This window comes from Mustelus asterias, chromosome 19 (genome assembly GCF_964213995.1).
Source record: "Mustelus asterias chromosome 19, sMusAst1.hap1.1, whole genome shotgun sequence".
Taxonomy (NCBI): Eukaryota; Metazoa; Chordata; class Chondrichthyes; order Carcharhiniformes; family Triakidae; genus Mustelus; species Mustelus asterias.
In genome coordinates this window covers 39,137,163-39,162,787 of record NC_135819.1, presented here as the reverse complement: position 1 = coordinate 39,162,787, position 25,625 = coordinate 39,137,163, and the positions used below count along the sequence as shown (strand labels likewise).

At 47.3% G+C, this 25,625-nt stretch overlaps 1 protein-coding gene across 6 annotated transcripts in view; it reads left to right on the top strand.

Annotated features, from left to right (window-relative positions):
• Positions 1–25,625, top strand: part of LOC144507898 (non-muscle caldesmon-like) — a 227,516-nt gene that overhangs the window by 118,683 nt on the left and 83,208 nt on the right. For 5 of the 6 annotated variants that reach the window (XR_013500161.1, XM_078235377.1, XM_078235378.1 and 2 more), the window contains exon 4: positions 23,557–23,685. Coding sequence is in view for 5 of the 6 variants with exons in the window: in XM_078235377.1 (XP_078091503.1) it covers positions 23,557–23,685 (129 nt within the window). In the remaining variant the exon portion in view is untranslated. Of the gene's footprint in view, positions 1–1,563; positions 1,792–23,556; positions 23,686–25,625 lie in introns of those variants that run through there. The other variant, XM_078235375.1, reaches the window with a different exon arrangement.

Below are 25,625 nucleotides of genomic sequence, written 5' to 3'. Positions count from 1 at the left end.
TACCTCAAGTGATGGGCAACCTAGGCTAATGAGTGGGCCACTTGAGTGGCACTCCATCTCAACAGGCTTCAAGATTGAAATTGGGCTTGTTCACTGACCCTTGAATAAGGTTAAATACATTTAATGTACTTTGAGCATTTCACAATGTGTTATAGAAAGTGCTTAATCATTCATATATTTATAGGACTATCATCAACTTATAATGGTTTTTTAAAAAAAGGAAGTATTTACATTTTGGATACAGAGGGAGTGCATGGCTCTCGGGGTCAATGTTGTGAGCAATCAGCACGTTCCTCACTTCACTTGCTCTTGCTTTATGGGCGTATCGCTTCAGTCACGCCAGCAGGAAAAAACTACACAGATGGAAATCAGTGGAATGTAGCAATCCTGGACAATAGTCAACAAAATGTCTTGTGGGCTGCGCTCAGAACCCAGATGGACCGTACGTGGCCCCAGGCTGCAGATTACCCACCACTGGTTTAACTAGTCGAGGACTTTGATATGTCAAAGATTGGCAGATATTAACAGAGTGCTTCTTCTCTTGATCCATCTGCCACATTCCCAATAGTTTCATTCTCTTCTTCTGTGAGGTGCTTCTGGAAAGAGCAAAGATTAAGGGGAAATGGTGAGAACATGGGTAGGCAGGATTAACCCAATGAAAATGGTCATTGGGTAAAATGATTCTTTTGTTCTTCCCAAACTACTGTTTGTTGGTATTGTTTGCCCACTGGAGACTCCAGTGCCAATTTTCTGGATGCATTTCCCATCAGTGTATCGTCTCATCCATCGGGAACACAAGCCACAATATCGGGATTGCACTTCAAAGTTTTCTGCACAGCCTCGGCAAATGTTCTGAAAATAGCAGAACGCGCCTGCAAGTTTCCATTGTGCTCTCTCGGGTGGGCGAGGCTGTGTGTCAGGAACAAGCACTAAAGAGACCTGCCTCTGCACCATTTTTGAACAATTTTCCAAAACAATATTCAAAACATGAGTATTGAGGCAGATGTGGCTCTATCCTCCCTCCACAGATGTTGTCAGACCTGCTGGGTTTCTCCGGCATTTTCTGTTTTTGTTTCAGATTCCAACATCCAGGATGTTTTGCCTTTATTCCATATCTCTTTGTTTGCTTGGCGTGTTTGGGTAAGGTGGAAGACCCTTCTCCCCCTGCCCCTTTTAAAATACACCTTCAAACCTAGCTTTTTGACCAGGCTTTTGGGCACCTGTCCCAATATCTCTTTGTGACAGGCGTTACATTGTTGTATCTTACACCTGAGTGAAGCACCTTTGGACAATCTGCTACATCAGTGGCACCATGCAAATGCAAGTTGTTGTTGCATAAACCAACGGGAAGATGTTTGGGGGTGGTATGAATCTCCGATGAAACTAAAAATACTTGGCGGTGTGGGCTGTTCTTTTTCCCACGCAGGTAGAAGTTTAACTTTAAAGGTTGGAAGAGAAGGAGAATCTCTTCCAACTGAATAACCAGGGGGCTTCTATTACAGGCAATACCATAGCAAACTAGCATCATGTGACCCAGACCCAACCACAGCCTCTCTGAATTGTGATTCGGGCTGTGGATGTGTGCGCTGTATCTGCATGCGAGTCGAATTGAGCACCGGTAAAGGGCCCTGTAAAGGTGATATCCCACTCCGTTAAATAATTCAGCTGCGCTTAAGAACAGCTCAGTCGACAGTTAGAGGGAAAAGAATCTGGCCAGAGCCTGCAGGAATCTGTTCTTGCAGTGATGACCAGCAGAACACAAAGCAAACGACACTGGTCTACTTTCTCCCAGTAAGTACCCATTCAAAGAGTTTCTGGCTTGCAACACTGAGCTTTGTACAAACCCCGGCGAAGCATGCATGAGGCAGCAAAAACTCCGGGGTTTTGCGGATAAAGGAGCCAATGTCCTTTTGAGGATTCGCCCCCCCTCCTTCCTTTTTCCTGAAAGTGTTCAGATTAGGCTTCAACTCCTATTGTTCCACCTCCCCAACAAAGACAGCACAGGACAAAAGTCTTCCTTGTGCGTGCTGTCGCTGCTAATCCACTAAAGGGCTTCCAGTCCGTGTGCTGCTCACTTTGATTCGCACCCCTGGCTTGTAAGAAAAGCAGAACTGCAGACAATGGGGCTGCAGTGGGGGTCAGAATGCTGTCACGGCGAGGATTCAATTGATGCACTGCTGACGGGAGAAGCACGCTCAGCGTTGCCCTGCCTGCTCGTGTGTGTGTGTGTTGCCAGACAAGTAGTCTTGTTGTTGGCTTTGGCTGGCCAGGAATTGAAAACCATTCAGAAATTAAGCGCGCACAAACAAGTCATTGTTTACCTCCCCATTGCAGGGTATTATTAATGAGAGTTACACTATTGGCCATTATTGGCTTGAAATGAATAAAGAGCTGGGCACATGTAAAGCTATACACTAGAGGAGGATTCTTAGCAGCAAGTGATGCTGTGACAACCAACTAACTTCTTGTTGAGCACTTGGGGAAACAAAAGGTTCATTCAAATCGTCAAATTTTAAATTGTGGCACCAGTGCCAACCTAATCTCGTTATGAACTAATTACAGGATTTATTACAGGCCTGGGTGGAAATTTTGTATTTACGTTCCTGGCACATATTGGGTGTGCCGCTTTTGGAATGTATACTTTCAGCCTGCACATTTTCCATCCCTTTTTTAACCTCAATAATTAAGAAATCATCATAGAATCCCGGAGTGACACTTCCCTAATTGTACTATATGCCCCGCTCCCTGACTGCGAGCTACACGGGGGTGACCTCCTCCCAGAATACTGGAGCACTTCCCTCCCTTCACTGCCGTGAAGAACTGCAATTTTAAATTCCAGCTGGTAGGGACACCTGTCTCGAGGCAGGGGTTCCTCTGCAAACAGAGTCATGGGGTGAAATTTTCCTGTCCCGCCCGCCGGGGGAATCACAGCGGGCGGGACAGTACCATACAGAGGTCCTTGGGCGGAATTTTCCAGCATTGGGATGAGCGTGTCTGGAAAATCCCACCCATTGAGTCACACAGCGCAGAAAAGGCCCTTTGGCCCATGAGCCTGCACCAACAATATCTACCACTAAAGGTGCGCTAATCCCATTTTCCTGCATCTGTCCCATATCCCTGAATGTTTATGATATTTCAAGTGCTCATCCAAATTTTTTTTAAAGGTTGTAAGGTTTCCAGCCTCCACTACCTTTCCAGGCAGTGCATTCCAGATCCCCACCACCCTCCGAGTGAAAATGTATTTTCTCTAATCCCCTCTGAAACTCCTGCCCCTCACCCTAAAACTATGCTCCTCGTGATTGACTCCTCTCCCCCCCCCCCCCGCCCCTCCCCGACCAAGGGGAACAGCTGTCCCTACCCCTCATAATATTATACGCTTCAATCATCAGGCTCCGATGACATCATCTGGGCCTGATCTGTGATCTTAGTCTGAGACCTTGCGCAGAGAAACTGCAGTGACATCACCTGAGGCCAATCCTGTCAGGAACAGGATCCAGGACCAGAAAGGTAAATATGTTTATTGTCAGACCAGGAGCTGGACTTCTCTGGGCTGCACAAGAAAACCTGAGTCCTCCTCGATCCTGAGACTCCACCCTTTCCTCTGTTCACCTCTGACCCCATGCAACCTAACCATTTATTTGGTTGCTTGGGACTGCATTCTCTGGAAATGGCCAGCTGCCATCTGAATTCACGCTTCCGCTCACTGGCCAGGCTACTGTTCCAATATAGAAATGAAGGAGAGTCTCTCCGCATCTCGGAGTGTGAGTTTTGCCACTTGCACAGATTACAATGGCACCTTAGTTTGCGTCCAGCTGCACCAAGGGCCATAACTTCCAAGCTCCAGGGCACTACATCAGAGAGATGTTGGGAGTTGGGGGGGACCTCAAAGGCGATCTGGGGAATTCCCCTATCCAGTCCCAGGTAATGCCAAGATAAAGATAGTATGGCAATTACCCAAGAATGCAAACTTCTGATGGACAATTGCCCTGCACTGGAATCTATGTAAAACCATGATTTTAAGTTGCAGACTTTGATGGTTCTAGCTGCATTACACCAATCGTTACCAGAAATGGCTGGAAGAATTAAAACCATTTCTAGCTTCTGGGTAACTGCTGATAGACCCACACCGTGCCCGTAACAGGGCAAGACTCTCATCAATCCCTGAGTAGTTCCCCACTCCCCCCCCCTCCCGTCTGAGAGTTCCCCACTCCAAGACTGTCTGGGGTCAGGGGGAGGTTTTAACCTGCTGGCTGGAGGGCTGACAAGAGCCCCACAGCACCTCCTTTCCAGAAACCCTTCCGAATTAATTCCCCATCAGGCATTCAAGTGGCCTGCAGCAGGATCAAGGACCCCAGGCTTGGAAGACCCACTCCCTATGAGCTGCCAGCCAATCGGAGACTATGCAGCACTTGTGGTGGTAACTGCCAGTAATGTACCCACCAGAGGCCCAGATCACAGAGGAAGCCCAGGCCAAAGGTGACTGAAGGTGGAATGGGGGTCATGGGGCAGAGGGCATTATCACCAGAAGTCAGTCTCAGGTTCCCCAACCCCCTCCCCTCCCAATACCGAGCCCCTTACCTTTGAGCGAAGGACACTGACCCTCACCCTCACCCCCAAGTGCCCACAAGCAAACCAAGCTTCCTGGGTGGTGACCCTCCTCTCCTGCTATTGATTGAATACAGGCGGTGGTGGGATGAGGCCTGAGGTGGGCATTAATTGCATCAATTCCCCACTTAAAGGCCTCCATTGGCAGTAGGGCAGAAAGGCAGTGCATGAGCCTACATGCTCTGGACTTAATCAGGGCAGAACTGGGAAGGTGGCAAGACCCATTTCTGCCACCCTCACCCAATTAAATACCCCCCATCTCCATACTCAGTCATGGGACGACAGTAAATTCCATCTGTAATCTATGCAATGCTGACGGGACATGGATGAGGGGTGGGATGTTCCAGCCGGGCGTGCCTTAAGTCCGGAAACCCTATCTGAGGTCAACAGACTTTTAAATGGTTCAGCCGAATTTTCTGTCCTGCCAGTTGTGATTCCCGCGGCTGGTGGGACAGGGAAAACTCCACCCGATAAATCAGTGAACCAGGTGACACTTCCACCTGTGGATTTGATCTTTCCCAGTATTTTGAAGTGAGGTTATACTTCCGAAAGAAGACTCAAAAACTCTAGGGCTTTGTTCACAGGAACGGTGAATGTTAAGGGGGCAATCTCATAGGAACGTTTGAAAATCACAGAAGATATTAAAATGATAAATAGTGAAAAATTAGTTAAGAAATTGGTAACAAAGACACAGAGACTTGGCCTGATTCTTAGAAGATGAATCATAGAATGATAGAATCCCTACAGTGCAGAAGGCGGCCATTCTACCCATCAAACCTGCACCGACAACAATCCCACCCAGACCCTATCCCCGTAATCCTCCTGACACTTGGGCAATTTAGCATGGCCAATCCACCTAACCTGCACATCTTTGGACTGTGGGAGGAAACAGGAGCACCCGGAGGAAACCCACGCAGACACTGGGAGAACATGTAAACTCCGCACAGTTACCCAAGGCCAGAATTGAACCCGGGTCCCTGGCGCTATGAGGCAACAGTGTAACCACTGTGCCACCATGCTGCCCATAGAGCGAATGTAGAAGAGTTGTCTTCTGCGGAAGGTTATTAGAACATAGAATGATTTCTCACAAGTAAATATTGAGGTGGAGACTGATCTTGTTGACCAGTGGGAGGGAATATCTCACAAAGAGATCACAGGCCAGCCATAAGGTTAGGACACTGAAGTCCTGGTTCCCAGGCTCCCATTCTGTAAAGGATTTGGTAAATTTAATCAACAGCATCATTTACATGGAAACTTGAAGTCTTAGACTAAGGAGAGAGTAGATCCAGGAAAGGAGCTAACATAGACACAGGCTGATTGATTCCATCTGTTTTAATTGCTGCAATTGTGTGTGGCAAACAATGGGCATTTAAGTTCCATGCATTGAGTAATTCTTTTTGAAAAGATTGAACAATTAAAATTAATATATGCAGAGGACAGCCAAACATGTTCCTTTAGCTTAGGGAAAAGTCACTATAGATCCAGATGACCATAGGCTTTCTGATGGCGATATAACCTCAGGGTCACCTCACCTCAGGTGAGGGGCAAAGTTGAGAAGGCAGGGCCTTCATGAATAGTATAACACTGGGACAGGAATTGAACCCGTGCTATCGGTGTTGCTCTGCATCATGTTAGAATGTAATCAGTGACAACTTTGGTCACATTACATCCAATACAATGGTAACAAGATGTAAGGGTCAGCTGACCCAGTAAACAATGGAGCCAATTACAGAATGATGTAATGGTCAGCTGACTCACTATAAATAAAAACGACTTACTTACTGTGGAGCTTGGAGTGACCCAGGGCGAGGCCCCAAGTTTGGAGTAATGATGTTTCTTTACTGAACCCTTTCTTTGATTTATAAGTTGGAGTAAGTTTTTGTTTTATTTTTATTGTCTGCACTTGAAGAGTTACTTCTGATGAAACACATCATAAAGCAGCAGTCCTTCCAACTGAGCTAAACTGACCCCTCATGTTTGATGTAACTAACATCCACCTCAGTGCCCTGGAACTGCTGAAAGCATTGTTTGATGGGTAGTTATAGCAAAGACGGCTTGTGCCCACTTTATTTTCTGGTTCCTGTGCAATTTTGTTGCTAATTCAACGTTACATTTTTTTGTCTCCAATCAGAAGACGAGGAAAGAACCCTTTGTTCTTGAAGCGGTACCTTGTGCCTGTCCAGAATGATTTTTTTCTTTTCAGATCAGAATGTAAAATGACAGGATATTGAAAAATTGGATGCGCTCTAGACTTTGTAAGTAAGTCGTTCACATGAGAATTAATAATTAAAAGCTCATCAAAAGCAGCCTCATCACCAAACAGCTGAATGGACAGACCCCATTGTACAGACTATCATAACAAACTAGATTTGCCATAGGATGGGAACAAAAGCATTCATTTGTCCATTGATTTCCTTCCACCAGCCAGCATGCCCTGGAGCAGTAATCATATACCAAGATAACTGAGTGCAGGCATTGCCTACTGTGTCTCACAGTCCAGGAGCAGATTTTTCATAAACTCAGGATAACTGTTATAAAGCCGATGGTCTCCAGACAAAGGAGCTGGAGGTTCAAGTAAATTCAATCCCATTTAGCTCTCTGTGTTTCCCCATGTGCAACGCATTTGGCAATCGACTAGCTTGAAAAGTTACTTTCAGACATGCAATGCTATCCATTACTGCCTCTAAGTAAAATTGATTCTATAACACTGACCATTTTGTCAATATTAACAAAACATTCACAACGATAAAAGCAGTTTATCACTTTCTCACTGCCTCACAAAATGTAGGCTGAAACATGAAAACCAGCCTCTGTCTGAGTAGGCAGTTGTATAAGATTCCCAAGAGTAACATGGATTAATTGATAAATTATAGGAATGGTTATTTCATCCATTTTTTATGGTGTCTGTTGAGGGAGGAACGTTGTCCAGGATATCTGGAGAACTCCTCACACTTTTTAATGGAGCTCACAAGAGTGGGAATACTAATGGGATGATTCAATTAGATGGGATGTGAAATATTGATTTTCCCCACAGCAGACGGAGATGCATAAAAGTCAGTGACGTGGATTCGTAATTGTGATACACTTGCAGGCCATGAATAATCATTAATGTGAAACAGCTCTTAATGAAGTCCTACCTTCAAGATAGTCAGTGCCAGAATCTCACGGCACCCAGTTTGTTTTAAGGTGGCGTGCATTGGTTGACATTGTAATGTCAGCAGTTTTCCACCTCTTTTGTTCCCAAGGCAGAGGAGCAGGAGGATGGAGGCTCGGGAATGGCAAGGGAGAGTGAGTGGTGAGGGAGGTTGTGGATTGGGGTGGGGAAGATGGAGAAGGGATCCAGGGGAGGACAAAGAGTGGGATTGAGAGCAGGGGAAGGAGTGTAGTGGGACGGGCCTGGTGTTCTGGGTGTGATGGGAATAATCAGCCAAGGTAAGAAAATGAGGGATCTAAAGTGTCAGCACTGTTCAAATCATAGAATCCCTGTAGTGCAGAAGGAGGCCATTCAACCTATTGAGTCTGCACCGACTCTTACCCAGGCTTGCCACATAACTCCATGTATTTACCCCATTAGTCCCCCTACCCTATATATCTTGGGACATTAAGGGGTAATTTTGCATGGCCAATCAACCTAACCTGCACATCTTCGGACTGTGGGAAGAAACCACCGCCACTTCGCCCCTCCGCCTTCCCCTGGCCATCGCCGCCCACCCGAACATTGCCTGATCGCCCTCCTGGCTGATTTCCCATTCTCTCCCACAATGCAGAATACCTTCCTTCACTCTTTCCCCCCCTCCCTACGCCCCCTCAGGCTCAACCCCCTTAGCGGTGCCAGGGTGGTACTGTCAGGGTTCCATGTTGATAGTGCCAGGCTGGCACTGCCAGGCCCTGACCCAATCACCTGGAGGGCTTCAATGGCTTCCATTCACACTGGCGAGGCTATCACATCACATATGGGGACTATATGTGATTCTCGCCGGTGAGGACTTCGACCAGCGAGTTGGTAAGGGCAAGTGAGCTCAGACAATAGCGCCTGGGACTCACTAATTATATAAATTTGCTAATGCATATTGAAATTGGCTTTGCGCCCTTTATGAGCACGAAGACGATTTTCTGACAAATCATTGTCCGTAACATCACGAGAGGTGAAAAATGGAGTGCAAAACCAATTTTTCACCTCTCGCCTGATCTTACTGGTTCGCCATGCCAATCAACTGGTGGGAAGAGCCAATAAGATCACCCCCTATGACTAATGAAGAAGGGTGTGGGAGGATTCCGAAAGGGTGCACTCAAAAGCAATAAGAGAAATGTTCTAACTTCTGAAATAGTATTTTGGATAAAAGCAAGCAGAGTGGGCCAACGAGGGGCAGAGAAAGGTAACAGAACATCAGGAAACAAGAGTAAAAAGTTGAAGGCCCCGTATCTGAATGCATGAAACAATCACAATAAAATAGATGATTAAACAGCACAAATAGAAATAAATGGGTTTAATCCAATAATCATTATGTAGACATGTGCCGGAATTCTATCGCCCAGCCCGCCAGGGAATTGGAGCGGGAAAGGGGCGGACAATGGAAATGTCCGTTGACCTTGGGTGGGATTTTCCGGTCTCGGGTCGAGTGAGGCCATAAAATTCCGCCCATGCTTTCAGCGACTGAGTTTGGAAACTAAGCATGTCAGGATACTTGGTTTTTAGAAGATACTTTTAGGAGGAGAGGTTAACCCTAATGATAAAGGATGGGATATGCAGTAAAGAGAAAGCATCTTGGCTTGCAAAATCAGGATATTGAAAGAGTTTGGTTGGGGCAACAAGGGCAGAAAACACGAGTGGGAGTAATTAATGGCTCCTCACTATAGTTGTAGTGTTGGACAGGGTATAAATGAGGAAATTAGAGGTTTATGTATGAAGAGTAATGCAGTAATCGTGGTGGAGAGTTTGATCTTCATGAAGACTTCGCAAAGCAAATTTGTAATAATAATTTGAAGAGGATGCGTTCAAGATACTTTTCTAGATCAGTAATTTGAGGAATCAACGAGGGAACAGGCTATTTTGGATATAGTATTATGTAATGGAAAATTATTCATTTATAACCTTATAGTGAAGGAACATTTGGGGAAGACTGATCATAATACAACAGAATTTTATATTGAGTTTGAGAGAGATTTAGTTCATGTGTCATACTGTTATCTTAAATCTGAACCAAACAAACCACTTGGGTGTGAGGGGCAAGTTGGTTAAGGGAGACATGGAAATGATTAAGAGATAAGATGATGCAAGAGTAAACATTCAAAGAAATAATTTCTCATAATGGGCATACATTCCCTCGAGGAATAAAAACCCATTGGAAAAGTGATGCAAACATTGCTAACGAGAAGTTAAGTAAAATATTACTTTAAAGGAAGAGGCTTATAATGTTGCCAAAAGGTTTGATTTGATTTATTATTGTCATATATATTAGTATACAGTGAAAAGTATTGTTTCTTGCATGCTATACAGACAACGCATACCGTTCATAGAGAAGGAAAAGAGAGTGCAGAATGTAGTGCTATAGTCATAGCTTAGAGTGTAGAGAAAGATCAACGTAATGCGAGGTAGGTCCATTCAAAAGTCTGATGGCAGCAGGGAAGAAGCTATTCTTGAGTCGGTTGGTAGGTGTCCTCAGACTTTTGTATCTTTTTCCTGATGGAAGAAGGTAGAAGAGAGTATGTCCAGGTTGCATGGGGTCCTTTTCGAGGCAACGGGAAGTGTAGCCAGAGTTAATTGATGGGAGGCTGGTTTGCATGATGAACTGGGCTTCGATCATGACCCCTTGTTGTTTCTTGTGGTCTTGGGCAGAGCAGGAGCCATACCAAACTGTGATACAACCAGAAAGAATGCTTTCTATGGTGCATCTATAAAAGTTGGTGAGAGACGTAGCTGACATGCCAAATTTCCTTTGTCTTCTGAGAAAGTAAAGGTGTTGGTGGGCTTTCTTAATTATAGCGTTAGCACGGAGGGACCAGGACAGCTTGCTGGTGATCTGGACACCTAAAAGCCTGAAGCTCCTGACCATTTCTACTTCATCCCCATTGATGTAGACAGGGGCATGTCCTCCACTAAGCTTCTTGAAGTCGAGGACTATCTCTTTCATTTTGTTGACATTGAGAGAGAGATTACTGTCATCACACCAGTTCACCAGATTCTCTATCCCTTTCCTGTACTCCGTCTCATCATTGTTTGAGATCCAACCCACTACGGTGGTGTCATCAGCAAACTTGAAAATCGAGTTGAAGGGGAATTTGGCCACACAGTCATAGGTGTATAAGCAGTATAGTAAGGGGCTGAGGACACAGCCTAGGATTGGAAGAATTTTAGAATTCAGAAAGGGATGGTCAACTAATTGATAGAGAGAAATAGCATTTGAATAAGCAAGAGACAAAAAAACATTGTAAAAGCTTCTGCACACAATGTAAAAAAGATCTTGCAAAAATAAACATGGATCCAACTGAGGCAGATAGAGAAGAAATTATAATGGGGAATACAGAAATGACAGACATCAAACACATACTTCGGATGGAATTTTCACATCCCACCCAGCACGGGAATCGATGTGGGCGGGGCACGGATCATGCAAAAGTCCGTTGACCTTGGATGGGATTTTCCAACCTTGAGGTGAGCACGGCCAGAAAATTCCGCCCTCCACCTTCATGGCAGAAGACACAACAACGACTCCAGATATTGTAGAGAACTAAGGGCGTAGCAAGAGTGAGGAACATAAAATAACATCATAGAACTAGTATCAGAGAAATTAACAGGATTAAAATCTGACAAATCTACACCCTAAGGTTATAAAGAACTAGCTGCAGAGATAGTGGACCCATTGCTTTTGATCCCTTGAGTTCTTCCCCAGATTTTAAACTCATTCCCTGTGGTTTGGAAGGTAGTAAACGGAACCCCACTATCCAAGAAAGGAGAGAGAGAAAATGAGGCAATTCTCCTGACATCTGGAGCACGGAAAATCAGGGCTGAGGGAACAGGCACTTAGAAAATCATTATGATTGGCTGATTCAACACAAATGGACGGAAAGGACAAATAGAGTGATAGAGGTTTACAGCTTGAAAACAGGCCCTTCAGCCCAACTTGTCCATGCTGCTCCTTTGTTTTTAACTACTAAGCTAGGCCCAATTGCCCATGTTTGGCTTCTATCCCTCTATACCCCTCTTACCCATGTAACTGTCTAAATGCTTTTTCAAAGACAAAATTGTACCCGCCTCTACTACTACCTCTGGCAGCTTGTTCCAGACACTCAGCACCCTCTGTGTGGAAAAGATTGCCCCTCTGGACTCTTTTCTATCTCTCCCCTCTCATCTTAAACCTATGCCCTCTAGTTTTAGACTCCCCTATCTTTGGGAAAAGATATTGATTGTCTAGCTGATCTATGCCCCTCATTATTTTATAGACCTCTATAAGATCACCCCTAAGTCTCCTACGCTCCAGAGAAAAAAGTCCCAGTCTATCCAGCCTCTCCTTATAACTCAAACCATCAAGTTTGGGTAGCATCCTAGTAAATCTTTTCTGCCCTCTTTCTAGTTTAATAATATCCTTTCTATAATCTGCTGGAGTTTTTGAATGTCTAACAGGCGGGCTAAATAAAGGATAACCAATGGATGTGTGGATTTTCCATGCCTACTCGATAAATTACCGCACAAGTGGTGGTTATAGAAAATTAAGACCCATGGGATTGGGGTTAATACATTAGCATGGATTGAAGATAGCTAAATGTGCAGGAATCACAAAGTGGAAATAAATGGCTCATTTTCAGGTTGGCAGGCTGTATCCAGTGGGGTAACGCACAGATCAGTGCTTGGACCTCCGTTATTTACAAGCTACATTAATGACTTTGAGTGTATTGTATCAAAGGTTGCTGGAAATAAAATGCAGGCAGATTAAGTAAGTGTGCAGGGACATGGCAGATGGAATATAACATGGCGGAGTGCGAATTTATCTACTTTGATTGGAGATGCCAGCATTGGACTGGGCTGGGCACAGTAAGAAGTTTCACAACACTAGGTTAAAGTCCAACAGGTTTATTTGGGCTCACGAGCTTTCAGAGCACTGCTCCTTCATCAGATGAGTGATGAAGGAGCAATGCTCCAAAAGCTCATGATACCAAATAAACTCTTTGAACTTTAACCTGGTGTTGTGTAACCTCTTTATCTACTTTGGCAGGAGAAATTGAAAACCTGAATATTTTTTAATTAGTGAGAGACCATGACCAGAGTTTTATGCCCCTTCCCCAGGCGGGTTCCAAGGTAGGGATTTGAGGGGGAGGGGGATACTTAAAATTGCATGGGTGGCATTCCCTCTGGGATCCCAACCATCCCAACTAAGATGTAATTTCATGGTGGTTGGACAGGACCTTGGATGGTTCAGGACCCAGTTAAGGCCCTTAAGTGGCCACTTAAAGACCACCTTAAGGGCTTTTTCCTGCCCGGCCTGAGTTTGTAGGCTGGCGGACAAAGGAAATCCAAAACCATCATCCAGAAGAATACAGCTTTACTTGAGGAAAAAAAGTATCACTTTGTCGTCAGCAACCATGTCTATTTACAGCATGCTACTATTGATGGAGAAAAGAAAATGCAGCAAGATGCTGAAGGAGCAACTCATTCGCTATTTTGCCCATCATTAAAAGTTAAGACCACTGTCTGCAAGTTAACCCTGGTAGTGCTAGAATGGGCAGGTTGATTGGGTAAATTTCCTCACGGGCTGTAGCACAAAATGGGCGATGCCACATTAGTCGGTGGAAGAGGAAATCAATTAAATTGTAAAATGCATTTTGCGCCAGTCCTCAAGATCTGTTGCATTCTCCATTAACGGTTAAAAATTTGGAGCTTTCATACAGCTAAAGGCTTGGGGGCTTTCCTATGTCCAATGACACATGAGGCAAACAAAGCACGTGTTCTGGCTAATTTTTCCTGGGATAGGTTGTCAACCTGTCGCCAGAAGCAATAGCTTGAGGCGTGCCACTCTGTGTCAAGCACGACTGACCAGGAGACCCTCCCACTCTTGCTACCTACATTCGGTGTATTGAAAGGATTGACAGGTTGATGATCAACCAGAAATCTTATGGCACAGAATGAGACCATTCGGCCCATTGCGTCTTCACTGGCTCCACAAATGAGCATTATGAGTTAATGCCATTCCCCTCCCTTTACCCCATACCTTGCACATTGTTTCTATTCAAATAATTATCTAATGCCCTCTTGAATGCCTCGATTGAACCTGCCTCCACCACACTTCCAGACAGAGCATTCCAGACCCGAACCGCTCGCTGTGTGAAAAAAGATTTTTCTCTCATCACATTTGCTTCTTTTGCAAATCACTTTAAATCTCTTTAGGTTATGACTGCACCTTCTGTGACCAGGAAGTCCCGGGGTGGGACTGCAATGCAAAGCTTCTGGCTCAGATGCAGGGACAGTACCCATTGTACCACACGGCCTCTCTGCAGCTGAAGACGCTAGTTTAATTTTGTTCAAACATCTTGTTTCTGGAAAAGTCCGGATTGTGCCTGATTGCATGGTCACCACATGGACCAGAGAATTTTGTGACCACTGTCATTCTGAAGGAGAAGAGTCTCTGTATAGATTTCCATCCCAAGAATGGGATGAGAAGCATTGAGGTGGCTGAGTATACTAACAGAGCATTTAAGATTTAAATGAAAATTAGGAAGTTACCATTAGAGAGGATGATAAGTAAAATACTAATTGCGCTGTAATGGCAATATTAATAACACGTCCAGTTAGGTGCATTGGCAAAGCTAAATTCTCCCTCAGTGTGGCGACTAGGGGATTTTCACAGTAACTTCATTGCAGTGTTAATGTAAGCCTACTTGTGACACTAATAAATAAACTTTACTAGCTGAAATACAATAGAGTTACTTGTCAAAACTGGAGATATAAAATTGTATTGGCATTACATCAATGCAAGCCCTTTCTTTATGAAAGACACCTCTGGCATCAAGAATAACTTTATTATCTACAGGGATTGACCAGCAGAAAACCTTGACTGGAGATTCAATACAATAGCCGCTGCCTCCCGTCCCTGACCTGAACCGACACCTCAGCCAGGGAATCTCCGATTTTGTTTGCCCCACCACTGCTGCCAGCAAGAATTTGGTGCCCTGCCCAAACTCCATTTACTGTAGCGGGACTGGAGAATTCCAGCTGTGGGCAAGGTCGGAGAATTCTGGAGCCTCATTGCTGACCACTTAAAGGTTATTTTTAAAAGTTACCACTATAGAAAAAGCACGCGCCTGTGGCAGCAGCTCTTCCACGATGACAGCTTGAGCTCTGGTAGAGTTGAGTTGGCATCACTTTGGTCTTGATCCCATTTGGTTTGTAGGGCACCAGGCCATGTGCCTTTGAAAGTGAACCACTTTCAAACTGGGATTCCTGGCTAAGCGTCACATTTTTTTCGGAAGAAATGCTTGGGGTTTATCAATTTGATGCAGTGCTCATTCGGAACAAACGCATTTACTTTGTTCAAATCCCACTAGAGCACATTCTCTCAGAGACTGGTGCGGTATTCCAGGTACGTAGAGCTTTGAATTAAGCTATCAGCAATGGAGTGGCTCCGGGTAGTTTTATAGATGATAAAATGACTGAAAAGACAGCACGTCAACCCTTGTCTGACCCGCCCAATTTAAATCCATTACCAGCTCCTGACTGAAGTTAATTTGCCTTGTCACTCCTACAGGGTCAGATATTTCATTGCAGCACAGTAGAACTACTGTATGCAATTTTTAAAACATCATTAGCAGTTTAGCAGCGTTCCAACTGTGTTTTTATTCCATAGGTGGTCTAATTTTCATGTGGTCTGGTAGGTTTTATAGTTACATCAAGATCATATTCTCTGGAGTAACTGCCCCAGGTTTCAGGAGCGGGGGGGTGGGCACAATGAGCCTTTATTTTCCATTTGCTGGCAATCTTGTCTGGTTCCAAATGGAGAATAAATTATCATGTTTTCCACATTTGGGGGTCAAGGCAACATTAGCTAAGCTGGAAAAGTTGTCGGATAATCATAATTGGATCAAATGTGCAGCCCAAAAAATTTTTTTAAAAATTAACCAATGTACCAACAGCTTACTCTGCCTGGAATCTGGTAGCTATCAGATTGACATAGGCCTGTCTGCCACATCATTCCCCTGGGATAGCCTCTGCATGTGGCTCAGTGTCATCCTGGCCCCTGGGAGAATCAGGCCAGTTGGCCCAACTGGTCATTCTCCACACTCCCTTCCACTCCTCCTCTTCCAATCAATATAACGGACTTCAACCCAGATAAATGCGTAATGGTCCATTTTGGCAGGTCAAATGGGATGAAGGAGTACAAAATTAAGGGAAAGACTCTTCGTACTGTAGAGGATCAGAAGGACCTTGGGGTCCGGGTCCATAGGACTCTAAAATCGACCCCACAGGTGGAGGAGGTGGTTAAGAAGGTGTATGGTGTGCTGGCCTTTATCAATCGAGGGATTGAGTTTAGGAGTCCGGGGATAATAATGCAGCTATATAAGACCCTCGTCAGACCCCACTTGGAGTACTGTGCTCAGTTCTGGTCGCCTCATTACAGGAAGGATGTGGAAAAGATTGAAAGGGTGCAGAGGAGATTTACAAGGGTGTTGCCTGGATTGAGTGGCATGCCTTATGAGGATAGGCTGAGGGAGCTCGGTCTTTTCTCCTTGGAGAGACGTAGGATGAGAGGAGACCTAATAGAGGTGTATAAGATGTTGAGAGGCATAGATTGGGTGGACTCTCAGAGGCTTTTTCCCAGGGTGGAAATGGCTGCTACGAGAGGACACAGGTTTAAGGTGCTGGGGGGTAGGTACAGGGGAAATGTTAAGGTGAAGTTTTTCACACAGAGGGTGGTGGGTGAGTGGAATCGGCTGCCGTCAGTGGTGGTGGAGGCAAATTTAATAGGGTCTTTTAAAAGACTCCTGGATGAGTAGATGGGACTTAATAGGATGGAGGGTTATAGGTAGGCCTAAAAGGTAGGGATATGTTCGGCACAACTTGTGGGGCCGAAGGGCCTGTTTGTGCTGTAGTTTTTCTATGTTTCTATGTTTCTATAACCCTCCATTCCTGTTATCTCTCATGTTTGCCTCACGAAGCCTGAATAGCGTCTATGCTGATCACCTTAATTACTTCTTTGGTTGCCAGTTCTATATTCTAACCACTCTCTGAGTAAAGTGGTTTCCTCTAAATTCTCTATTGGATTTATGAGTGACTATATTTTTATTTACGTCCCCTAGTTCAGGTTTCTTGCCAAAAATGGAAATATTTTCTCGACATTTTCTTTGTCTTTATTTATTGGTCACAAGTCGGCTTACATTAACACCTGCGGTGAAGTTACTGTGAAAATCCCCGAGTCGCCACACTCCGATGCCTGTCCGGGGTACACTGAGGGAGAATTTAGCACGGCCAATGCACCCTAACCAGCACGTCTTTCAGACTGTGGGAGGAAACCGAAGCACCCGGAGGAAACCCATGCAGACACGGGGAGAACCTGCAGATTCGGCAGACAGTGACCCAAGCCGGGAATCGAACCCGGATCTGTGGTGCTGTGAGGCAGCAGTGCTAACCACCATGCCGCCCAATGCATGGAATTTCTGCACCCACCAACCCCACCCACCCCCGTTGGCAGAGGCTGCTAGCGGGATTTCCAGTCCTGCCAATGTCTGTAGCATTTTGCGTGGCTCGCCCATTCTGGGGGGGTGGTTTTCGCCTTCAGCGGGACCAGATGATCCTGCCAGCAGGAATGGCTAGAAAACCCCACCCTATGTCTCTCCGTCAAACCCGTTAATAACTTTAAAAATATCTATCAAGTCATCCCTCAGACATTGTACTGACACTTCTGCCTGACCTTTCTGATTATATGGATCGATGGTGTGAATGGCCTATACCTATTATGTTTCCTTGTTATTAAATGGGGACCCTCACTCACCACTACCACAAAGCTGGAAGCTGTGGATAATGCATCAATGATTGCTCAGTTTGTGTGGGTAGAGAGTGATAGCCCTCCCCCGCTGTCTTGTAGTTGTCAATTTAGATGTTTATCTTTCTTGGCGAAGCATAAACAGAAGATGATTTAATAATATTCTAGCATTAATACAGAATTAGTGAGGAAATAAGGTTGCTTTCGCTGATTGGAGGTTTCATCCCCAGGTGTCCTGTCATGGACAGTGCCTTCCTCATTCTTTCACCGTTGGAAAGCAAACACACTCATTGGGCTGAATTTTCCCATCCATTGGAGACAGGCTGGGAAATGGGAAGGGTGGCAATGTGGCTGGAGAAGGTGTTGGAAAGGAAGCCCATTGCTGTCTAGCCACTGTGGCATATTGCCAATGGAGGGAGCGTTGGCTGCCTGCGAATTGAGCTACTTCTGGGCCTAATCAAGAGTCATTTCCCACTGGGGTCTTCTGCTGTATGGGGCAATTGGCAGGTGTACTCTGGCAGCCTCTCAGCCAATTCGCAGGGTGGTACTCCTTTAATGGGAACCTCTTGGTCCATGGAATGTCCCCTAAGAAAGGAATAGCCAACCATGCTCATGGCACCAACGCCATAACCCAAAGACTCTTGCAAGTTCTTTGCAGGCACCTTGGTATTGAGGTGACCTTTTCTTCCTGCTGTAGCCACAGTCTGGGGATGCTGAGGCTGTTCAGCTCCCTGCCCTCCAATTGGGCCAGGCACTCTTGGGGAAGGACTACCATCCTTAATCATGTGGTGCCCTTTTGTCAGTCTGCTGAATGGCCACAGGTGGCAAAATGCTGCATCAGAGACCCGCTGCCTGTTGGGGTGGTGGGCTCCCACTTCCACCCTGGTTCCTCAAAAATTCAGTGTGAACTGAATAGATTAATTTTGCCGATTTGTGAGAGATAGTGGGGACTATTCTCCCACAAAAATTCTAAGTGTCGAATTCACATAAAAATTGGAGTAAATCACACTTTTTTTCAGCGGGAGTTTTAAAAATGAATCTCCCACATGCTGTGCACTGTAGAGTGCACTAGCGTAAATCAGTGGGTGGGGCCTGTTCCTGCCAGAGAGGCTGGCAGGAACAGGCCCCACCCACTTGCGTTGAGCAAACCACTGTGCATGCGCCTATCTCCGAGATTGGCACATGCACAGTGGCCCCGCACTGCTGACCTCTCGATCGCTGCAAGCCCCGCAATCCCTGCATCGCTGCCCTCTGATCCCACCAAGGCCCGATCACTGCCCCCCCTCCCCCCCTCAGAACATGCTTGGGCCAGCCTTGATTCCCCCCTCTCCAGCCCGCCTCGATGTACCCCCTGCCCCGATTTTCTTTCCCCCCCCCCCCCCCCCCCCCCCCACCCCGATGGCCAACCCCCATCACTGGCCTCCCTCCCTCTGTCACTGCCGAGTGCAGAGTGGCAACGGGACCGATCGCCCTCCAGAGGTACTGACCCTATTGTTCCCGTCCACATTAGGCCCTTCCCCCTTGACACTGCCCTATGCCTGGCGGGCAGTGCAGAGGTGCCCCCTGGCATTGGCACTTTGCCCCTTGGGCAGTGCTGGGTGCCCAGGCTGGCTCTGCCAAGGTGGCATTGCCCAGGGGGCACCACCCCAGTGCCCGACCCTCTGGCGGGGCCTTGATTGCCCCCCCCCCCCTTCACTCCACTCCAGAGAGGCCGGGCTGCTAGGTCCCACAAGTGGGGAGCTACTGTAAACCCTGCTGGAGTGAAACACTCCTGGCCAGGAGGGTGGAGAGATGCTAGGGGGCCCGGATATTTCAGTCCTGGACCCACTAATTAGATGTAAAATATATTGAAAGGGTCATATGCATGATTTATTCAGCTCCGCGCCGATTTCTGGTGCAGAGTTGATGGCACTGGAAATCCGGCACTCGGGAGACTGGCGGAGGCCGTGGCGCCCAGCGGGAAGTCCTCCCCTCGAGCCTCCCGGCTCGCTGCGTTGCTGGGAGAATCGCTCCCCGCGTTTTACTTCATCTTCAATACTTTAATAACTAAAAAAAGTGTTCAGTGAAAATAAAAAGAAACACAATTTGTTTTCATGCCCCAGTGATTTCTTTTTTCTCTCCTGGGTTGTTTACTCCTGAAAATTAGTCATAGATTCCTGAACTCCAAGGAAATCCACGAACATTAACAAAATTTTTCCTTTGGGTTGCCAGAAGGCAAGTGAGAAAAGCAATATGGGTTAATTTGTTAGCTGTGACTAAATAACCTCTTCCCTATATTATCGTGCTTTACACATGCATCTAATTTGTTGACTATTGGTGCTACATCCTTACAAAACAGAAGTGCGATGGAATACTCTCCTCTTGTCTGAATGAAGCTCAGCACCATCCAGGACTAAGCAGCCCGCTTGGTTGACACAATATTCACTCCCTCCACCCCTAGCGTACAATGGTAGCCATGCGTACCACCTACAAGATGCACTGCAGGAATGTACCAACGTTCCTTAGACAGCACCTTCCAAACCACAACTACAACCATCTCTACAAGAACAAGAGCGGCAGATATATAGGAACACCACCAGAGGGCAAGTACGGTGGCATGGCAGGGCGGTACGGTTGCACAATAGGGTGGCATAGTGGGCACAGTTAGCACTGCTGCCTCACAGCGCCAGGGACCCAGGTTCGATTCGCGGCTTGGGTCACTGTCTGTGTGGGGTCTGCACATTCTCCCTGTATCTGCGTGGGCTTCCTCAGTTTCCTCCCACAGTCTGAAAGACATGCTGGTTAGGTGCATTGTCCATGCTAAATTCTCTCTCGGTGTACCTGAACAGGCGCTGGAATGTGGCAACTAGGGGATTTTCACAGTAACTTCATTGCAGTGTTAATGTAAGCCTAATAAATTTTTAAAAATCTGGAAGTTCCCCTGCTAGCCAGTCATAATCCTCTCTGGAATTATGTTGCTGTTCCTTCGTTACTGCTAGGTGAAAATCCTGGACCTCCTTGTCACACAGCACTGTGGATGTACCTACGCCACATGGACTGCAGCGATTCAGGAAGGCGAATCACCACCACCGACTTGAGGGAAAATAGGGATGGGCAATAAATGCTGGCCTAGAGAATGCAGCCTGCATGAATTGAATGAATGAATTGAAAGAAAAGCTCTAACAATACTCTAAAAAGCTCTATCATCCAGGACAAAACAGCTGGCTTGATTGGCACCCTATCTACAGCACTCTGTCCATGGGCGAACAGTGGCAGCAGCGTATACCATTAACATGATGCACTGCAGCAACACTCCAAGGCTTCCTCAACATCACCTTCCAAACCCGTGACCTCCCACCTTCTCCAAAGATAGCAGCAACAGAAGCCGAGGAGCACAACCATCTCCAGGTTTTGGACTAGTAACTACGCGCCATTCCTTCATTCCTGGACCAAAATCCTGCAACTCCCTCCCTAACAGCATCATAGATGTTCCTGTTCTACACCAATTGCAGCAGTTCAAATAGCTCACCAGGGATGGGGAATCGATGCTGGCCTTGCCTGTGATTCTCACAAGCTATGAAAGGATAAAAGTAGTTAAAACTCTCCTGGGACCAGCTTCCAAAACTGTTGGCAAAAATGTTCCCAATAACTCTGACCAGCAATAAGCTGAAAATATGATCAATGGTGGAACATCAAAATGTGGAAAATATTGCTAAATTCAGGAAAGCACTTTAAAGCAATCACTGCAAAAAGTGATGTGTTGGTAAGGCAAGTACGAGATAAGAAATAAACCTCTATGCAAGTATAATTGTCAAAAACTGAATGTTGACATCATCTAAGAGCAACTCGTGGTCATGTTATCCCAGACATCTCACAAATGTTTCTTTTTCAGTGTTAGTGATTTTTAAAAAATATTTTCTGGTCACATTAAACATCTGTAGAAGATTTATGGAATATGTTTTCAATATACCGTGGAATCGTGCAATGTGTGCCAAACAAACAGGGGAGGAGTCCAGCAAATGGTTGCCGAGTGCCCGAACCTGGTGACAAACATATCCTTGAGATGGGATCATTTCAATAAGCAGGTCACAGCTGGGTCAGTGAAAATCAGATCAGAAGGTTGCACAAAATGGCTGCTGAGCCCAGGAATATTCACCCCTCTTCTACAAAGGTCCAACGCCGCAGACGGTATTGGATAGTTGACTCTGAATTTTCTGACTGGTTTTATTTTAACCTATTTTAGTTTTATATCAGAGAATACCCCCATTGACTTTGACTATTGGCTAAAGACTCATTTCCTGGCTGAAGCTGGTGGTGTATCTGCTATCCTATTAGAATGCTATTTTGGAGGAATCAGGTACTCCCATTTGGGAATTGTTGTCTCTCGGTTGCTCATCACCAGCACGTGACCTGTGTGTTTCCAACAAGATTATGATCATTCTGCATCCGTCACTGGGGGCACCACTTGGCATCATTGGCGATCAGTGCCATGGCAAGATGGCGATCCACGGAAAAGGCAGGATATACCACTAGATATAGAGAGCATCCTGAGACACTAACAGTAATTGATCAAGTTACTTCTGGACTTGCTTTGCTTAACTAAAATTTGTTGGTCTGATGAGCTAGGTGGTCCTGTGGTGCAGTGATAGCGTCCCTGCCTCCGAGGATCAGAGTTATTGGGAACATTTTTGCCAACAGTTTTGGAAGCTGGTCCCAGGATAGTTTTAACTACTTTTATCCTTTCATAGCTTGTGAGAATCACAGCCAAGGCCAGCATCGATTCCCCATCCCTGGTGAGCTGTCTACTTGAACTGCTGCAATTTGTGTAGAATAGGAACATCTATGATGCTGTTAGGGAGGGAGTTGCAGGATTTTGGTTCAGGAATGAAGGAATGGTTGTGCTCTTAGGCTTCAGGTTCGAGTCCCACTTCAGGACATGAAATGTGTGTTTGTAATTCATTTTTCTAACCGTTCATGGGATGTGGGGGTGGCTGGCTAGGCTAGTATTTATTGAACATCACTATTTGCCTTCAACAAGGTGGCCAGACAAGTTGACTATCGGCCTATAAACCCTTCCACTACACCCGATGACGGGCAGTAAGAGTGGGAGAGTTTCTTGGTCAGCCACACTGCACTAAACAATGACAAACCACTGCACCACTTTGTCAAACACCATCATAGACCAGGTCAATGGAAGTTCCTGGCCCTCAGTGTCCTCTTAGGGCATGGTATCTGGAGGAGGAGGCACAGTGGCACAATGGTTAGCACTGCTGCCTCACAGCATCAGGGCCCCGGGTTCGATTCCTGGCTTGGGTCACTGTTTGTGTGGAATCTGCATGTTCTCCCCATGTCTGTGTGGGTTTCCTCTGGGTGCTCCGGTTTCCCCCCCACAGTCCAAAAGACGTGCTGGTTAGATGCATTGGTCATGCCAAATTCTCCCTCAGTGTACCCGAACTGGTGCCAGAGTGTGGTGGCTAGGGGATTTTCACAGTAACTTCATTGGCAGGGATAATGTAAACCTCCTTGTGATGAATAAATAAACTATATTTTATACTAGTGGTGCCCTTAAAGTGACACGTGTACTGACTTTTGTTAGCTGACAGTGGTGCCTTGGTGTCACCCTAACTGGTCAATCAAAACGATTATTTTGAGATTTTCTACCTGTTAATACTATTTTGTGTTAGCAACTTCAGATTATTGGAAACATTCTTCTATTCATAGGTCCCTCAATAATAGCAAACCCAAGCAGTGTACCACACCCTGTGACTTCCTCTTCTCTGAATGTGTTTTATATAGGACTCCCTCACAGTCACTTCTCGGAAAGATTCATCATTAAAATGTATTATTCTGATGCTCTAGCACTGAATAAGAAGCTGTGTGTGGCGGGGGTGAGGGGGGGGGATGGAATTTTGAACTGATGAACCAAGTTGACTCAGCGCAGCAGTGGTTATGATGAGTGAGTGGACATTAACTATATTCACTGTGACTTCTCTTGTGTCGGCAGGATGACCAGTCAGCGGACAGATGACGATGAAGAAGAACTCGCGAAGGAACGCCGCCGCAAAGCTCGCCAGGACCGACTGCGGGAGTCTGCAGTCAGCCAGGACACACTGGAATTCAATGCCCAGAACAGGTAGAGAGATTCCGGAGGGAATTGCCTTTTGTTTGGCTGCCGACGGTGTGGTGGGACTGCGTTTCCAGCTTTTGACCCAACTGGGAGGGCAGGATCAGTGAATGTACGCTCAGGGGTAACCCAGCTTGGAGCGCAGAGGTAGAAATCTAACTTCAGCCACTGCACTGGGTCAAATCACCCTCTTTGCGGCAATTGGTGTGTGATTGAATGGGCTGAAGAGTAGGCAATGCGGCTAATTCTGTAGCTCTTTGAAGAGCTAGCAGGGATACACTGGGCCGATTGGCCTTTTTTCTGTGCTTTCCCATTTACATGTTTTGCGATCCTGCAGATCACATCGATACGGCCAGAAAATGCCAATCTGTCAGCAGTCAGGATCTCCCATTCAGCCGGGTTATCCTGAGGTTTCATAGCCCGAATACACTCCACCATCCATATAATCCCTTGGGAGAAGCAAAATTGCAGATAAAAAAACCCTGCAATTTTCTTGATATTTTTCCAGAATTAGTCCACTTTATTGTCTTTGTTAGGAAACAACTCGCATTAAGATGCGATAAATAAGCCAGAATTCCACTCCTAATAACTGTCCAGTGACCCTCAACTGTGTACAACTGTCGATGCCAACTGAAGTCAGGGTTAAGCTGACCTGTGATGCTCCCTGTGGTGGAATAGCTTGGCGTTGACCACTGCCCCAGGTCTACATTAAGAATTAGAATGTGTGAATGTCTGTTCTCCACAGACGCTAAGTGTCCTTTGCCGTCTAACCTGGGTGAGACGGCAAAGGATACTTAGCGTCTGTGGAGCACAGTCCACAACCAGTCAGTGTGCTCCGTCCTGCTCTCTGGGTTCCTACTCCTTCTCTCCATGACCTGACCTGATCTTTGGATACCCTACCCCTCTCTCCCCTCTCTCTCTCCCTTCCCCCACCCTCTGTGCCAATTTACCCCTCGCTCTCTCCCTCTATTCTTCACCCACACGCCCTCTATCTCTATCCTCTCTCCCTCACCCCCTTCTCTCTCCCTGGCCTCCCCTCTCCCTCCCTGGCCCCCCCTCTCCCTCCCTGGCCCCCCCTCTCCCTCCCTGGCCCCCCCTCTCCCTCCCTGGCCCCCCCCTCTCCCTCCCTGGCCCCCCCTCTCCCTCCCTTGCCCCCCCCTCTCCCTCCCTGCCCCCCCCCTCTCCCTCCCTGCCCCCCCCCTCTCCCTCCCTGCCCCCCCCTCTCCCTCCCTGCCCCCCCCCTCTCCCTCCCTGCCCCCCCCCTCTCCCTCCCTGCCCCCCCCTCTCCCTCCCTGCCCCCCCCCCTCTCCCTCCCTGCCCCCCCCTCTCCCTCTCCTGCCCCCCCTCTCCCTCCCTGCCCCCCCCCCTCTCCCTCCCTGCCCCCCCTCTCCCTCCCTGCCCCCCCTCTCCCTCCCTGCCCCCCCCTCTCCCTCCCTGCCCCCCCCTCTCCCTCCCTGCCCCCCCCCTCTCCCTCCCTGCCCCCCCCCTCTCCCTCCCTGCCCCCCCCTCTCCCTCCCTGCCCCCCCCTCTCCCTCCCTGCCCCCCCCCTCTCCCTCCCTGCCCCCCCCTCTCCCTCCCTGCCCCCCCCCTCTCCCTCCCTGCCCCCCCCCCTCTCCCTCCCTGCCCCCCCCCCTCTCCCTCCCTGCCCCCCCCCCTCTCCCTCCCTGCCCCCCCCCTCTCCCTCCCTGCCCCCCCCCTCTCCCTCCCTGCCCCCCCCTCTCCCTCCCTGCCCCCCCCCTCTCCCTCCCTGCCCCCCCCCTCTCCCTCCCTGCCCCCCCCCTCTCCCTCCCTGCCCCCCCCCTCTCCCTCCCTGCCCCCCCCCTCTCCCTCCCTGCCCCCCCCCCTCTCCCTCCCTGCCCCCCCCCCCCTCTCCCTCCCTGCCCCCCCCCCCTCTCCCCCCCCCCCCCCCCACCCACCCTCCATGCCCCCCCCCCTTCTCCCTCCCTGAG